Below are 16623 nucleotides of genomic sequence, written 5' to 3'. Positions count from 1 at the left end.
GCCCCTGTGTGGAGTGGCTGAGTCTGATACCATTAGCGCCTTGCTTCTTGTCTGTTACAAAAGTGTTTGTCAGGGCCATTTCTTCCTCAGCCTGCACACCTGGTACAGAGACTGGCTGCATGCCATGGACGGCAGTCCTGCACAGCTCTGACCAGCCCCTTGGATTCCAGGCCTCAAGGTGAACTCAAGAGGCCAGGCAGGGTCCTTCGGGCCTGGGTGTGAGTGAATTGCAGTCACGCGGGTTTTACCAAATGCCCAAAGTCATCGTTGCCTGCTGACAGTGCTGGGCCAGCGTGTCCGTCAGTGACGCTAAGCTCAGCACTTGAATTTCAAGAACTGACTCAAGAATTTGGAAGGACTGATGACTGCAACCCTTCACCCCGACCCCCCGCTCCTTCTGCTCCCTGGGGCATAGCGTGCCTGTTCCTAACCCAGTGTAAATATATATTTACATGGAATGTGATCGCCCACTGTTGTGAGCAGGCGGATAAATGTCTAGCTTGTGGGCCCTGCGAAAGGGCCCGCTGCTTGGGTAGCGGCTGCCCTTGGCGCGATGAGTAGGCTAGTCAGTGAGTAATTGCCTTTAGTGGTGGTGGTGGTAATCCCAAACGGAAATGCCCCAAAAAAGCGCAGGATGTTGGGTTTGCTCCCCAGTGGAAGGCAGGGGTTCAAGTCTCCCCCGCGTGAGGAATAATCAGAGAAAGTTCCCCACAGGGACGGGAGAGTGTGAGGTGCTGACTCAGCCATGCCTGCGATTGCACGTTAGTGGTTGTTATTTGTCTGGCTCGTCTAATGTTACCTGCAGCCCCAGCGTCCCTAGGGGGCACTGTGTGGTGCTGCACTTGTTGAAATGAAAGGGGGAGGGACCACCCCCAGACACCAACGCCTGCTCCTATGGCCCTCGAGTGTCCCATCCCAGAGCTGTTGGAGGGTCAGACCAGAAAACCCCTCGGTGTTCTAGCCCCGGGGATTCTCTCTGGTTCCTGTGTACGAGGAGTGTACTGTGGGTGAGCAGGTGCGATCTGGCTGGTGTGTGTGCTCCTGTGCTTTTGCCGCCATTCAGCGAGCCCTGCTATTTACCATGGAAAATTCCGCTGCACCCAGTAGCTGTGAATACCCAACACCAGTTATTGTCCTGTCTTATGGTCAATCCTTGTATGTAAATAAAGCACTTTCTTTTTAGAGAGAGAGAGAGATGTCTCTAGGACTGTGATTATGCTAGCTCTAACTGCATAAACGATCGATAGGCAAAGCCAGCTGGCTGCATTGTGCTGCTGAATGATGATTGCGACTGATATCCAGCTACTGTATTTATGGAATGACAAAATAAAAGACCAGCCTAATATGTCTGTAGGGGAGCCTGGGCTGCATTAATCCCAGGGGGTGGGATCCTGCACCATCCCATACCAGCGCCTCCCCATGTCCGTTGGGTCCCTGCCATGGCATTACTGGAGCAATTCATGTGGCTTCCCCTGCTCTCCAATCCCAGCCTAGTGCCACAGGTCGCCATGTGGTTCCTGTGGCTGCAGGTTTTGAGCAAGACTTGATGTCCCCGAAGGGGAAGCAGCCATAACCCCTCTCAGCACTGCGGCTGCAGAAAGAGCTCAGCTCGCATGCCCCTCTGCACCCAGCTACTGTCCAGGACCAGCCAATAATTCAGCTCCTTCAGCCTGCAACCAGGTGATCCATTGTCTCAGAGCTGACCGTAGGGTGCCTGTAGTTCTGCTAACGCGCTTTTCAGAAACCACCTGTGTGCTGAGCCTTTGGCAGAAGGGAATGTCAGCAACTCTCAGCCTTTCACGTTCTCACGAAGGGCAGGGAAAGCCTGAGCCTGTGCATGGACCCACCCAGAGCACGCTGGCTGTCTCCTGGAGGCGGAAACTCCTCCTGCCGTACTGACAGAGATGAAAGGGCGGGTGGAACATTGTCCTTTGGTGTTCAGCAGCCCTGCTCTTACTGTACTGAGTGTGTCAGACCTACCTGAATATGCGTTCATGGCACTGCTTGGTAACCTACTGCCGTTTCAAGTGACTCATGGGGGCTGAAGACCACCCCCCGAGCTGCCTACAGCCCTTCCTTGCCCATTTCCACTCTGCTGCAGAGGCTGTAAGAATAAAAATAATGGGGAAACGTTTTTGTTGACTCCTTTTTTTTAAAGGATTTATTAAAACACAGAAAACAAAAACAAATACACACAGAGTACAAAGTAAATGTGATTTGTGTTGGCTACAGCTGCCAGAAACGCTCCTACAAAAGGTCAGCACAGTTCATTGAGTATCACAAAATAACAAACCAAGAATCATGAAGTAGCTTTAAATGCTTCTGGTTTCCCCTAATCTATTTCCCCAAATCTTCACTGCCTTAGTCTGTATGTCATTGGAGCTTTCGCAACTTGCTCAGAATTGTTGCCTAATCATGTCTGTGGCAGACAGTGTTGTTGGGAGGAGTTAATACTGGCCCCAGTGTCCAGGCATCAGCACCGTTCCCTGGTACAGTTACTGGGAGGAGTCTACTTCCTAGTAGCAAAAAGCAGGCTAAAAAGCTTAGTGGCGTGAGTAGGTTGGGGAGGAGGGGATTTTTAGCTAGTTTAGCATAACCAGCTGTGAGAGCCTTTTAAAACTCTAATCTCATTTGGACTTGGGGAGCAGGGAGGTGATGGGCAGTCGGGGGTGGGGGGTGAATGGAAATGGTTCAAACACAGCTTAGTGCCAAGTAATCTTACCCCAAACAAAACCAAACCAAACACTGCTACAGGAACTCTAGCCATTCAGGAGGGAACCATCACAAACAAACTTTGGACAGAAGAACACACTGGTAGCTCTGTAAACATCAGAGATACGAACTATGAGAGTTGCTAATTTCCCCTCTATTAGAAGCCTTTGCACTCATTAAAAACTTCTTGCCACAAAACAGAGTGGCAGGTCACAGTTGTGACGAACTGGGAAAGTTCTTAATGTTTTCTCTGAATACTGTGTTGGTGCCTCAGTGTCCCCATGGCAGTTCTTAAGTATCTGGCAGAGCAAAGGGTCAGTGCACCTAAATGCCTGACACTGTCTACTAGCGACTGATGGCCTGGGCCCCCCCTCTGCAAAGGTGCCAGCCGAAGGTGTTGAAAACAAAAGGATCAGGTGACCTCCTGGCCTGGGAAAGGGGCTGAGCAGAAAGAAGTGGGGGGGTTGTTAGTCTGGAGCTGTCTGGGGTCAAGGGTGGAGGGCAGACCTGGGGGTCTGGCTCACTGACCCCCAGAATGGACCCAGCCGAGGGGTCCGGTTCGCTGTATCTACAAGCTCTGTTTTAGACCCTGTTCCTGTCATCGAATAAACCTCTGTGTTACTGGCTGGCTAAGAGTCACGTCTGACTGCAAAGTGGGGGTGCAGGACCCGGTGGCTTCCCCAGGACCCCGCTGGGGTGGACTCGCTGTGGGAAGCGCACGGAGGGGCAGAGGATGCTGAATGCTCCAAGGAGAGACCCAGGAGGTGAAGCCGTGTGAGCTTCTTGCCCTGAACAAGTCTGCTCCAAGGGAGAGGAGGCTCCCCAAAGTCCTGACTGGCTTTGTGGGGAGCAGTTCCAGAGCATCGCCCGGTGACTCTGTGACAACTGTGCATTGGCTGCCTCTGCACTAGACCGGGGCCTGCCTGCAGAGACGAGGCTAATGTTTGCAACGCTCTTCAGTGTCTGCTTCCAGCAGCTGGGTCTCAGTGCCCGGTGATTCCAGAACGCATTTCACCCATTAGTGCATGTGTCCCCACCTCCAGAGTGCACGCTGCATTCGCCTTCCCTGTGGGGGACACTGGTACCCCTTACAGGCCTGTTCCACATGGGTCAGATTGTGCTGGGGCAGCCAGCCTGCCCTGTGGAGGGAGAGGACAGGGAAAAGCTACTGCTGCAGAGTTAATCCTGGCCCTACTGTTCTCAGGCTCTCCCCATCATGTGCCTTTTACTGTTACAGTGCTGCAGACCGCCACTGTAGTGCCTTTAGCCCAGAGCGAGGAGGCTGAAAGCTGGCACAGTGCAGGGGGATCTGGCTTAGTAACAAACCTAGCCAGCCACAGCCTTTTGCATCGTGTATGCCACTGCTCTCAACAGCAGTGAATGGGCCAGAGGAGACAATTGACAGATGTGCCCAGATTGCCATCCCAGAGGCCGAATGTCTTGCACTGTCCCAGCAATCACTCACCAACACGGACGGCTCCAGGGTTTTTGCCCCTCTAAGCGGTGAAAAAAAAAAAATAAAAAGCCACAATTGCGATCAGCGGCAGCTCCACCGTGCTGCTTTCTTCTTCGGCGGCAATTCGGTGGCAGGTCCTTCCCTCCGAGAGGGACCAAGGGACTTGCTGCCCCTTCCCCTTGGCCACCCCAAGCACTTGCTTGCTGAGCTGGTGCCTGGAGCCAGCCCTGCTCACCAAGCCAAGCTGGGGTAGGGTTGTGTGTGTGGGAGGCGAATGCTTCCTCTCCCTCTGCTCCAGTTCCACCTCCAGAATCCAGTGAACCATCAAGCCCAGAGCACGGGTTCCGGCAGGAGCAGAGCTAGATACGCAGTGAGGAGGGAATTCAAGGGGGGAAGATGGCGAGGTGCAGCGTTTGACCCAGGAGCACTTCCCTGATGCCTCATTGGCAATGTCAATGTCACGTGCGGAGAGGAAGAGGCTCTGGGTGAGCGTGGAGTTCCCCCCCCCCAACAAACCTGAGATAACAGCTTGTGCATGGGGGCAGTGGTGGGGAGGCAGCACCTCAGCCATCCCTGAGACCTCTGCACTGCTTCGTGCATGGCCACACACCAGTGCTTGCCTGGCACACAGTGGGCTCCTCGGGTGGCTTTCATCACACAAGCCGCTGCTGGTCACTACAGGCGTGTGCTGTGAAAGGCAGATTAGAGTGGGCAAAATGGCTCCCAAAAGAGGTGGGGACAGCAAAGCTGCTATCTAACAATCTTCTCTTGGGTACTGGCCAGGGAGCAGGCAAGGCAGATAGGCTGCCCTTTTATTCGCTCGCCTTGTAAGAAGGAAACCCTCACCCCTGTGGCTCAGTAAATGGATCAGCAGACCCTAGGCCTCAGCTAACATAAAAGTAAAGACTGCACTGTCAGCAACTCAGTGCTCACCTGACTGGGAGAGAGGCTTCTTGGGGCGTCCGGTGACCTGGCGCCCCGCAGCCAGCAGGGCAGCCCAGAGGCAGAGACCTGCTCACCAAACCCCACACAGAAACAAACTCCTGTTTATACCAACAAGCCCCAGTTCCCCACGCTGCATGTTACCTGTGAAGCCAGGGGCCCACACTCTGGGCCACGCAGGAAAGTCCCAGGAGGCTGTTCACCTAGCATGTTTTCATGTCTGCTCCACCAGTGTCGATGGAGGTAACTACAGCACCCGCACTCTAGCGCACATCATCCTAACGCACCCAGGGCTTTGCCCCCTGAATCCCATGCAGTCTGCTAGCCCAGCTAGACCTGTGTATTAGCTCAGCAAACTGCCATCTGTCAGCGCAGGCCAGGCAACTGGTGTGTTTGATACAGGCCAGGAGCCGGTGAGCAGTCAGGAAAGAGAAACGCACAATCATTTAACCCATTCCCTGCTGGCGAGATCAGTGGACTAGGAGGACATACCAGGCATATCCAGCAGCACAGCAGGTGTGTTCTCCCTTGATGCCTACGGAGAGATGGCAGGACAGCGGGCACATTCTCCCTGCGCGTACACGGGACATTTGGCAGCAGAACAGCAGCTGAAGGGCTTGACGTGTGCATGCATTTGCTCAAACACAAAACAGACATAAAAATCGAACGAACCTAGGAGGCTACAGAAAAGAATTAAGCCTGGCTCCTAACTGTTACCTTAGGGTAACTGGACTAGAAACAGAGCTTCCAATACGGTCTCCCTTTAAATCTGATACATGTCGATAAAAACAGAGACATAAATACTGTTACTAGATAATCCCTTCAGAATTCGGCCAACATTGTCAAGACAAACTCTTCAAGTCTTCAATAAGAAAGTGCAAAAAATGTACAAGGAAATGAAATCCCCTTCTAAGAAGTTCTTGAAATGGGCTGGGGATGGCGGTTTGTTTTGAACAACACTTTAAATGTGAGCAAGGCAGCCCCTGACCCCAACACCCACTGGGCTGAGAGTTAGTCTTCAATGCAGATGATGTCACCGAGCTTCCCCTTGTGTTCCAAGGCTGCACCATCTTTCAGTGACTCTGCTACTTTTTTATCGGGGTGGCTGGAGGGCGGCCCATTGGGTGTTGCTGCAAGAACAAAAGCGAATGCGTTACAGGCCACCTGGTTCCCATTCCCCTCCCTGTCGTGTTGGCTAGGACGTGCACGGAAACGCAGTGCAAGGTGCTGGCAAAGCGGATGTGACTGACCCCAAGGAGCAGAGAAGGCAGGGCCACTTGCCAACCTAAAGGAAACATTCTTAGAAGCAAGCACACCAGCTGCATTCCCCTAGCCCAGCACCCGCGTGCACGTCTGTGTTCAGTTCACATATAAGCACCACCCGCTAGCAAGGCAAATGCAACATTTACACAATAAGGTGCTTATGGCCCAGTGCACACAGCTCCACTGCTCACTCCAGCTCACGGCTAGGAATGCTTGAAGCATGCTGGCTTGTCAAAACTGCCATCAGTGGCCCTGAGCGGGCAGCTGGCCCGGCCAAGGGGAGAGAGGCACATGGTGAACTCTCAGCCATCTCAAGCAGGAGCTGAATAGTCAAACTGTAGCACTCGATAAAAGGTGAGCCTGTGAGCAGGAACGAACACAATGGTGAAGGCTCGGAGGGAATGGCCCCTGGGGACGGCAATCAGCAGGACTCGGTCTGGACAACTGAGAAGAACAAACCGCTCTCAGAAATAGCCTGATTTAGCACCTTCACAAGTGGCAGCTGTTCTGGAGAGTCTTTTCCATCCCTGAAGCTGCTTTGCTCCCTGCATGTGGCCTTAAATTGCAGCACAGGCAGTTTAGGGTGGACATTAGGAAAAACTTCCTAACTGGAAGTTAAGCACTGGAATAAGTTGCCTAGGGAGATTGTGAGAGGTTTTTAAGAGCCGGTTAGACAGACACCTGTCAGAGATGGTCTAGATAATACTTAGACCTGCCTGGAGTGCAGGGGACTGGACTAGATGACCTCTCGAGGTTCCTTCCAGTCCTTTGATTCTATGTCTCACACACTGACCACAGAGGGCCATACCGCCCACCACTGAAACCCAGCCACTTGCGGGGGCAGAACATCCAGTGCTGTGTCCATGGGCAGGATGGGCAAGGGGGGTTGCAAAGGAAGACGCTCTCCATAGGCAGTTCTCACATGACATATTATGTCATTAGATGAGCCACTGTTAAGAAATGTAACCTTAAAGGATCTAGTAGTGTAGGGAACCATTTCTGGGGGAGTGGAGCTCATCAACTGGAAAGTGCTTCCAGGCGACACTGGCAGCCCTTGGCTAGCGGGGGCATTGCTGATGGGTAATTTCTGCGTCTCATCGTCAGGAACCAGTCACCATGTGTTGGGTTTCATTCTATTTTCGTATAAAGTTATGATGCCTGGCCAGGCTTGGCCACGTGGCCAGGGAGCTCTGCCCTGCCACTGGATACTTTACAGGAGCTCATTTCCTGGGTCTAGGAGGAAACTGCAAAACAAAGACATTGAAAATGGCCTCAGCCACCTGTGAGGCCCGTCCCATTGTGTATGGAATGGGAGCTGTGTGCAGAGAAAAGGTGACGCATGCTGCTAACTCCTGATTTGGACCAGGATCAGGCTCATGGTCAGGAATCAAGTAGGATAATCCAAAGCTGTCCCAGGCAGTCCCTGAAGCAGTGCTTCAGAGGGCGCTGAAGAATGGCCTCACGGATGAGACCCAGCAGCGCTCTGAGAGGGGGCTAGCCTCCCAGCACCTCTGGGTGTGTGTGCCCAGCCGTGAGAAGCGAGCCGCTCAGCCCAGGCAGACAGACTCACCCTAGCGCCATCTGAGCTAATGCACTAACAGTAGCAGTGTGGACATTGCCGCTGGGGCAGCAGTTAGGTCTGAACTCAGGTGGCGAGCCTGATCTGCACTGTCTACACCGCTGTTTTACGTGCACTAGCACAAGTCAGGCTCCCAGCCATATCCTTGGAGTGCTGCCTGGCTTCCAGCCCACCCGCAGTGACACAGAACGCTGCAGGGAGGAGGACAGGAGAGGAAACGTACTCGAATGATCCTTGCAAAGCGTGAATTATCGTGGCTAAAGACTGCTTGCTGACTGACGATTCCTATTGTCATCTGACATGACCGCACCAAGCGACAGGCTGAATCCTCTGTGGCAGTAAGTGTTTTCCCAGAGCTTGGGTTATTTGCTGAAGACTCCTTTGCATTTCAGTTGAGATCTAAGGTGAGTTCAACGCCACCACGGTAAAACTGCAAGGCAGAAATGGATGGCAGAGCCTCCAGTGTTGCTGTGACTGGTGTGTTCGTTAATGCACTAATTAGTAGCTCAGACACGACACAAACCAAGGGAGAGGGAGAAAATGTAAATAGATGCAGGGTCCTGAAAAAAGAAGACTCTGGCTGTACGGCATGTCTCACTGACAGGCCCTCTGCACTGAGAGCTCACATCACGGTGTTGAGCTTCTCCAATATCTGTGCAATGCCAACCTAATCAATTCAGCACTGACTGAACTCAGAGTAAAACTTGGGATGGATTCTCTGGGAGCTGGCTCTCCTTTAGGCTTTCCAAAGTCCTGACCTGGAATTTGGAACGGATGACACCAGACAGGTTCCATGCAAAAGTACACATGATATTTCTACATAAATACATTCTCAAGGCAACATGGCACATCAGTCTAGGAACTTCCTTTCTTCAGGAGCAGAAGGGAATGTGAGGTTTGATTTGAGGAAATATCATGAGAACAGGGAAAACTATTCTATGCAAAGAGAACAAAATGCAGAGATTCCAGAAACCAAAAGATGTCAATTCCCAGTGTAGTGAATTCACTAGCTGCTAGCCTAGCCATGACCTAGCATCACAAGCATGAGCATAACTACGCCTACAAGAAGAACAGGACATTTCCCTAGACATGTTATCAAAAAAACAACAAGCAACCAAAATGGTGAGTCTGAAATGAGCCCCCTCAGGGCTGGCTCCAGCTTTTTTGCTGCCCCAAGCGATTGGCAGCTGCTTTCCTTCTTCGGCGGCAATTCGGTGGCCAGTCCTTCCCTCCGTGAGGGACTGAGAGACCTGCTGCCAAATTGCTGCCGAAGACCCAGATGTGCCATCCCCTTCCATGGGCCACCCCAAACACCAGCTTGCTGCGCTGGTGCCTGGAGCCCAAGGCTCTGCAAACACTCTCCATACCGATTTAGAACTGCAGGGGAGTTTGATGTTCATTATCCTTACAGAGCTGGAGCTAGATATTTCGTAGCGTGCGCCACTAGCAATAAGGCCTGTGCCCTAGGAGCTCTGTTACTTTGTGAATGGTGCTGACAGAAAGGCTGCTCCCCTGTCTGATGCCATCAAACTAAAGAGCTTCGCTAAACGCACAGGCACCACTGCTCGCTGGCATTAGTGGATGCAAGGACGTGGGACGGCTGGTCAGAACCCAAGAGTGAATCCATCATTTCACTCCAGCATCTCCTCAGCAACTGCACCAATTACAGCTGCTCTCTGAGGACCACCCCCAGAGCTGACTGTGCCTGGAGCAATGACCTGCCCAGCAGCACATGTGCCTTTGTGAACCCTGTGCTTTTACCACGAGGCCATATAACACTTCGTATGTGCTGCTGCAGCAGCGTGACTAGGGGCCGTGTCAAGGAGGCAGCAGGGCTACCGCCATTCAAGGAGACAACACGAACTAGACGCTCCTGAACATTCTGGATTTATTAACTCCTTCCACCTTGTGATTTGCGGACACTCAGAGTGAATCATGTTACTAGGCAGCACCTGAGAGATGGGACAATACGATACGTTTAGCAGATAGTAATAAGCATGGCCTTACCTCAGGTGGGAATAAGAACTGCAGAGGAAAATCTTGGAAACGGCTAAATATCTATTGATAAGAGAGAAAACATCTTGCTTGCCCAGTGGTCTTTGGCTTTGCTTGTGGCCCACTGAAATTTGCCACTTTAATTTCTGCAGTTAGAGAAAGAGGCTGCGAGAAATCTCAACCTACCGGTCACGTAAGGTCCCAGCGGCATCTGACTGTAGTTGACAATCCCACCTGGTCCAGGACCTCGGAAGTTTGGCCCAAAGTTGTTGTTATAGAGCTGGGAGGACCCAAAGGAGCCCTGGAGAAACAGGAGAAAATAACAGCTATGCTGATCCCCAGATAACCAGCCTGCTGTCTCTGCATGATGCGCACTGGAGTCACCGGGACACGTCCCAGCCTAACTACTTCACTTCTGCTCAGGGGTCTCCAAAGAGAGCTTTGCGCAGACACCACTGTGCTGACCGTGGGAGACCTGGGAAGAGGAGGAGCTGTTTGGCCTACATAAGGAGCGCAGGACACGGCCCACGGAAGTTAGAGATGGAAAGGGCCTGTTAGGTCAATGTATCCATCCTCTGCCGATTAACTCCCTAACACTGCACCATACTGAGATGCTTTCCAAGGGACTCTCCATGCAGATCACCAGACTGAACAACTGCGCTAGCATAAGCCAGATTGCCCAAGCTGCCCAGGCCCCCGTGCTTATTTTCAGCTCTCTCTGACCTGCTGGACTGTGGGGTCCCCTCCTCGGTTAGTGAGACGACTCAGTATGCTCCGTTCCGACATCTGCAGGCGAGCGGCGACTGGTGGTATCCTGGACAGCATGGACGGCAAGCGGGTCACATCTGCCTTCATGTCACTCAGCAGCTCCTCGAGCTGGTTCAGAACTGCAACACAGACGTACCGATTACACCCAGTGTAGCTAAGAAATCTGGTCTCCCACGCTGAGCGGGGGATCCTGGGGGGAGCAGAAGGGACTAACTGATTCCAGTGAGGTTACGTCAGGGGTGAAAATATGGTGACATGTCCTGGACCCTGGAGGAGAGGAGACACGGGAGCTGTACAGGGAAAGCTGGTGGGGTTCAGAGATCAGTTTGCAGAGAGGGACACAGATTTGAAGTTGAGTGGGCATATGGCGGCGTTGTTCTCCACACATGCCAAATGCCTGCACCTCCTTCGCCGCACACTGCTGTGCTGAAAGGAAGTGATTTCCACATGCTTTGTGCCCTCCTAATTGCACCCCGAACCATCTCCCTCACTCCCAGCTAATGTCAGAATCCCCCAAGCTCTGGGCCTCTCTAACTGCTCCAGAGCAGCACCTGCCTGAAGCCATGTGCAGCAGCAGTTCTGTAAACCATGTGCCCGTCTACTTCAAACTGCCCCCTCCGAGCCCGAGGGAGAGCAGCTCTCTCATCAGCCACCCGCCTTCCTGCCTGGCTCTCCAGATATGGCAGCAAACAGGTACTTGCATATCTGGGAGCTGCTGCCAGCCTAGTTCATTTTCTGCCCATACTTGGCTACTTGTATTTTTCTTGTGTCCTTGTAAATGGCAGAACTTTTCCACCGTTTTCCCATCCACAGCTCAGATTCGTGTCCCCCATCGAAGTGCTGATTTGCTCCTGTGGGATGTTATGGTAATGGCCCTTGGCTGGGATCTGAAGACTATGACAGTAAGGGTGCTGGACAGCTAACTGCTGCTCAGAGCCCCCTGTGTTGTGTCTGGCAAACAAGCTACATTCTGCCCTCTCTGCTCTCGCATTCCATCACATTTACACACCAAATTCTGGCATGGACTGTGTCAGTCTCTGGCTGGGCACCCCTATGTAGCAGCAGGGAGCAGCACTTGCTCCGTCCTTTGCCCCTGCACACTCCTCACCAGTCTCCAGTGGTCCTAGCTACGGCAGAATTGGCTGCAGTTTATGCAAGTGACTATTTCCGCATTGACAGCTCATGAATCAGCAGAGCTGCTGAGCTGTTATCACCCAGAGCTGCCTGATCAGGCTGGCAGGATCCATGGCCCTGCCAAGGGATGAAAGACTCTTACACTGACCCACCCTGTTAGCAGGAGCTAATGCCCTGCTCAGAGCTGCTGGGTAAACATGCCTTGTTAACTCCACCAGAGTCCTGGGTGAGACTCTCCCACCAGAGGGAACACGGGGCAGAGAAAGGGAGACCCTGCAGGAAGATCCAGACTTGGGGAGAAGACGCATGTTCTGTTTTGGGGGGTGGTTTGGAACAGGAAGGGAACATCCCCTGCTTTTACGGTCACTTCTGGACTGCCTCGGCCAGTATCCCTGAACACTTTAACCCCATCCTGTAATGGTTCAGGGGAGGTAAGATCCTGTCCTCGGGCCGTCAGGAAAATGAAGGGAGGATTTGGGGGTGGAAGTCCCGCAGAGTTTTTTGCCATTGCTTTAACCATGTACCTCCAGAGAAGCAAGTGTCCCCATGGGCACTGCTGCCAGAAGACACTGGTCCTCAGAGCCCCCGGACTGCAAGCCGCTGCTGATTTTTGGAACAATCCAGGTTGCTGGTGGTTGGTTCCAAACTCAGTCTCCATCAGACTGACTCATCCAGGCCTGGGTCTGTTCATCTCTGTTAACTCTGGGCTTCAGTCCTGACCAGCCAGGCATGGAATTTTCTCTCCTGAGCATGTGCACATTTGTGAGCAGGTGAAAAGCACGTTCCTGGTTACCCTGGCTGGGTGGGGAACTATGAAAATACCCTCACAACACCCTGTGCTAGGCAGGATCTGCTCCAAATCAATGCACCAGATTCAAACGGGGCACCGGGTGCTGCTCTTACAGCCCCAAGGCAGGGGCTGCCTGTGGCTGGTTAACAAGCCGTGCGAGTAAATGCCTCTTTACCTGCCAAAAGGAACGGCTGCAAAGCTACACTCAGGTTCAGGATGGTGACCTCAACCACACACACAGTGCGGCCACTGTGATCTTCTGAGAGGTGCCTCTGTGCCAGGGTACCTCTGTATGGACACAGGCTGAGAACGCCTCACTTCTCTGCTATTCTCCGTCTCCCTAGGCTTAGGGGTGCAATGCAATCCCTGGGATTGCCAGGGGGATACGCAACCAGGACTCCCCGGACACCACCACCTGGCGAGCAGCCCCTCATTAGGGGGTTGTTGCTGAGCGTCACAAGCAGGGCTCGTTTCAGGTCTATGTCATGTCTTTTCTGCCCTGGGAGGACGATCTCCCCTTGGCAACCTTGGAGCCAAGAGAATCGACCCACCGCACACTGACATTTCCCCTCTGCTCCTGCCCTGGAAGCCCTCACAAATGGCTACAGTCCCTGTGGTCAAAGGTCAGAGGGACATGGCCAGCTCCAGGCCAGGGGAACATTGTGAGACAGAAACACCAGCCAATCACTTCCTCCCAGTCGGATTTATTAGCTCTCTGCCCCATACCAGGACCACTCCCCCTGCAAGTCAGCTGGGAATGCCACAGCCCCAAAGAGCCCATGCGGCTGTCGCACCTCTCGGCCCTGCCTAGTGAGGCAACAAGGGAGGGAGCAGGCTAGGCAGCGACAACAAACCTTTGTGCAGGACAGCATTGGCAGGCTTGTTCCCAGCCAGGGACTCTTTGGAGAGATGCTGGTGGCTTTCGGCAAGGCACTCCACTTCAGCCAGACGGGCGTTCAGTGCCATGGCCGGGTGACTGGGGTCCTGGCTCATGTTGAGATACGCAGCCCTTCGCAGCTGCTCCTCTATCACCAGGGCCTGCTCCAGCAACTGAGACACAACCAGAGAAGAGTCAGGGCCGGATCCTTGGCGGGGATAAATCGGCGCTGCGCTGGCTATGCTGATTTACTCCAGCCAACGCTCCAGCCCTCTGACTGCCCCACTTCTCTGACATGGGGAGGGACCAGCAGCCACTGAGGGGGGAGCAGACTTTCCCCTCCCCCTTAGGCTTTTCCATCTCACCAAAGTGGAGGCTGAGGGGTCAGTCTGGGGGCTTAGCCAATCCTCAGATGCTGCTGTGGCTCAGACGGAGGGGCGGTTAGTGCCAGCTGCTCTGACTGGTGGCATAGACACCTGGCCACTAAGAATCAGGTGGAGACCCCTTGACTCAGCGCGCAAAGGCCAGCCCGTGGCAAGTGGATGGCAACAGCTTTAACTCACTTCCACCTGGGCTACAGAGCAGGGATCTGGTAGGCAGCCCTGTTAGACGCTGAACATCAGAGGACAGTTGATTTATACCCATGGAAGTTCACGCAAAGCCACAGCAGTTCCTTTTGCTGAGCTCAGTAAGAGCTGAGTGAGTGGGGACGATGCTCAGCTCCCAAAACCAGCCCAGGGGAACCCACTCCATGGGCCCGATACCTGACAAGAGGCCCGTGGCCTAGGTAAGCTGCTAGGCAAGAGTCTCATTGCAGTGGTTCATTGCCACTCCATCCAGGATAAGCAGCACGTGGGGTCAGGGGCTGTCTGCAGCCCATTCCCTATGAATCTGTCTGGTACCATGGGCTCCCTGCTGGGCACTTCACGCTCTCTGGCTCTCTTCAGGCTGCCAGACATGCTCACGAGACTGCAGCCCACTCCCCACCCTCAGGCACAGCTCCACTTGCCCTCCTCAAGGGAGGGGCACCTTCCCTCTAGGCTCACCTTGAACCGTCGGGCGAGGAACTTGTTCTTCATCTCGAGGTAGTTCCCCTTGTGTATCTCCGACTTGAACGGCTCATTCAGAATCACGTAGCGTGGGTCATTCTGGATGTCCTGCCAGCGGGCATAGCCGTGGCTGGGTGCAGGGAGGGGTGTTAAGGGAAAATACCAGATCCCCAACTGCAATCTTGTTGGGTAGCCTGGGGAGTTTGCTTAGTGACACCCAGCTCTCATCATCTTCAAAGCACAGCACTAAGTAACCGGCACAGTACTCCGATTGTCGTCCCCGGGTGCCAACGACTCAGGGCAGTTAAACAACCTGCCCAACACTAGAGAGGGAGCTGGTGTCAGAGTCAAGACCAGCACTCAGGAGGGGAGTCTCCTCAGATCTCGCTCATGCTGATCACCACCCCCATCACCCCGCAGTGGCCCAGCCTCTCCGGTCACCTCCCTGTCCAGGGTGGCAAGGGCTCTCACTACGTTCAAAGATACGTAACAATTCCCGCCAGCAGCCAGTAGTCATGTCTCCGGTGCCAGATGTCATAGATCTTGCCTGAGGAGACGGCAGCTCTCTCCTCGTTCTGCCACAACGTGTGCAACTCTGAGAAGGCAAAGCAGAGCCACCTTCAGCCAGCAGCACGAGAGCATACGTGCTGCTAGAAGGCAAGGCAGGACTGGCCAAGAGACGTATTCGTGCCTGCAGCCACTTGACTCAAGCCTTCCATTCCTTTTTAAAAAAAGGGGAAGGGATAGCTCAGTGGTTTGAGCATTGGCCTGCTAAACCGAGGGATGTGAGTTCAATCCTTGAGGGGACCACTTAGGAATCTGGGGCAAAACCAGTACTTGGTCCTGCTGGTGAAGGCAGGGGTCTGGACTCAATGACCTTTCAGGATCCCTTCCAGTTCTATGAGATAGTATATATGGAGATATACCTATATGTAGCCTTTGACCCATCTCAGTTAATGGCATCATCAACTGACACCTTAGAACCAAATCACAGGTCTCACAAACACCACATCTTCTACCTTCTTATTCTGAGCAGCTTTGCTCCCTTTAGGAAGGTCAGATCACTGGCTATAGAAAGCTGCCAGCTCATTAGCAATGACAGCTATAGATACTTTTAAATGAGCAAAGAGGAAAGACCCCTTCCCCTAGAAAACTCATGACCCTAGAGCTAGATGACAACAGCTAAAGTTGTGTTACTCAGGCATGCCTACAAGCATTCCAAGCCCTGGCATGCAGGTGGTGGGCAGTAGATTTAATTACATGGTTGATGGTGCCATCCCTAAGCATTAGGAACAGGCCATGGAGAGAAGAGGGAGGTTCTCTCTCAACCTGGAGAGTGGACTTCATTACCGAAGAAAGTCTCTAGTCCAGGGCCCACTTTGGAAAGGGACCCACACGGTGTCCCCTAGAAGCCCAGAGGACTCCACGCTGGCATAAGGTTTGATGTTAATGATTCCTTCAGTGCCATGGGATGCACAGACTAGGGTTACAGTGGATGCTATGACAACTGTGACATCATAACTTGCACTTGGGGCAGGCCTGAGAGGTCTATCAAGAAAAAGGAACTGACAGAAAATCCCCGTGATGCTTGGGGCTGACCAGTGATGCAATCACTCCTCGGGACTGGAGCTCTTTTTCAGTATGCAGCTATGGAAAAGGTCAAACTGTTTAGGCTCAAAATGTAGGGTGCCTGTATTAAAAATATGAATCTGAATAGACATGCTGACCTGAATTAACCCAGTGAATGCTTTCAGTGAAAAAAATGTTTCAAACATTCCTTTGCAGCATCTGCAACCCTAATATAACGAAGGTCAGAAAATAAAAGGGAGTATAAAGAGAACATCAACCTGACCAGTCTAGCTTCTCAGGCCAAGCCTAGTGAAATATAAGAAGTTAACAGCAAGCATAACGGGAATAAAGCAGATTTGGTTCTTGTAGTGCTTCCTGTTCCGGTATTCTGTGGAGTTTTATTAGTCACTCAGGTGTACTTTATAAAATCTGAGCTGAGTACACAGTGCCGCAGATGCTGAGGTGAGAATGGCTCACATGATAAACAAG

The 16623-nt window shown here is 52.8% G+C and overlaps 1 protein-coding gene across 4 annotated transcripts in view; it reads right to left on the bottom strand.

Annotated features, from left to right (window-relative positions):
- Positions 1 to 3807: 3807 nt before the first annotated feature.
- The window catches only part of CHD5 (chromodomain helicase DNA binding protein 5), an 86044-nt gene continuing 73228 nt past the window's right edge, over positions 3808 to 16623 (bottom strand). For 3 of the 4 annotated variants that reach the window (XM_050931749.1, XM_050931750.1, XM_050931752.1), the window contains 6 exons: positions 15052 to 15160; positions 14563 to 14695; positions 13494 to 13689; positions 10671 to 10834; positions 10134 to 10248; positions 3808 to 6240 (listed from right to left, as the gene is read on the bottom strand). In XM_050931749.1, coding sequence (XP_050787706.1) covers positions 6122 to 6240; positions 10134 to 10248; positions 10671 to 10834; positions 13494 to 13689; positions 14563 to 14695; positions 15052 to 15160 — 836 coding nt within the window. In that variant the 3' untranslated portion in view covers positions 3808 to 6121. Of the gene's footprint in view, positions 6241 to 9959; positions 10011 to 10133; positions 10249 to 10670; positions 10835 to 13493; positions 13690 to 14562; positions 14696 to 15051; positions 15161 to 16623 lie in introns of all 4 variants that reach the window. The other variant, XM_050931751.1, reaches the window with a different exon arrangement.

Source organism: Gopherus flavomarginatus, chromosome 21 (assembly GCF_025201925.1).
Source record: "Gopherus flavomarginatus isolate rGopFla2 chromosome 21, rGopFla2.mat.asm, whole genome shotgun sequence".
Taxonomy (NCBI): Eukaryota; Metazoa; Chordata; order Testudines; family Testudinidae; genus Gopherus; species Gopherus flavomarginatus.
This window is presented reverse-complemented; position numbering and strand designations above follow the sequence as displayed.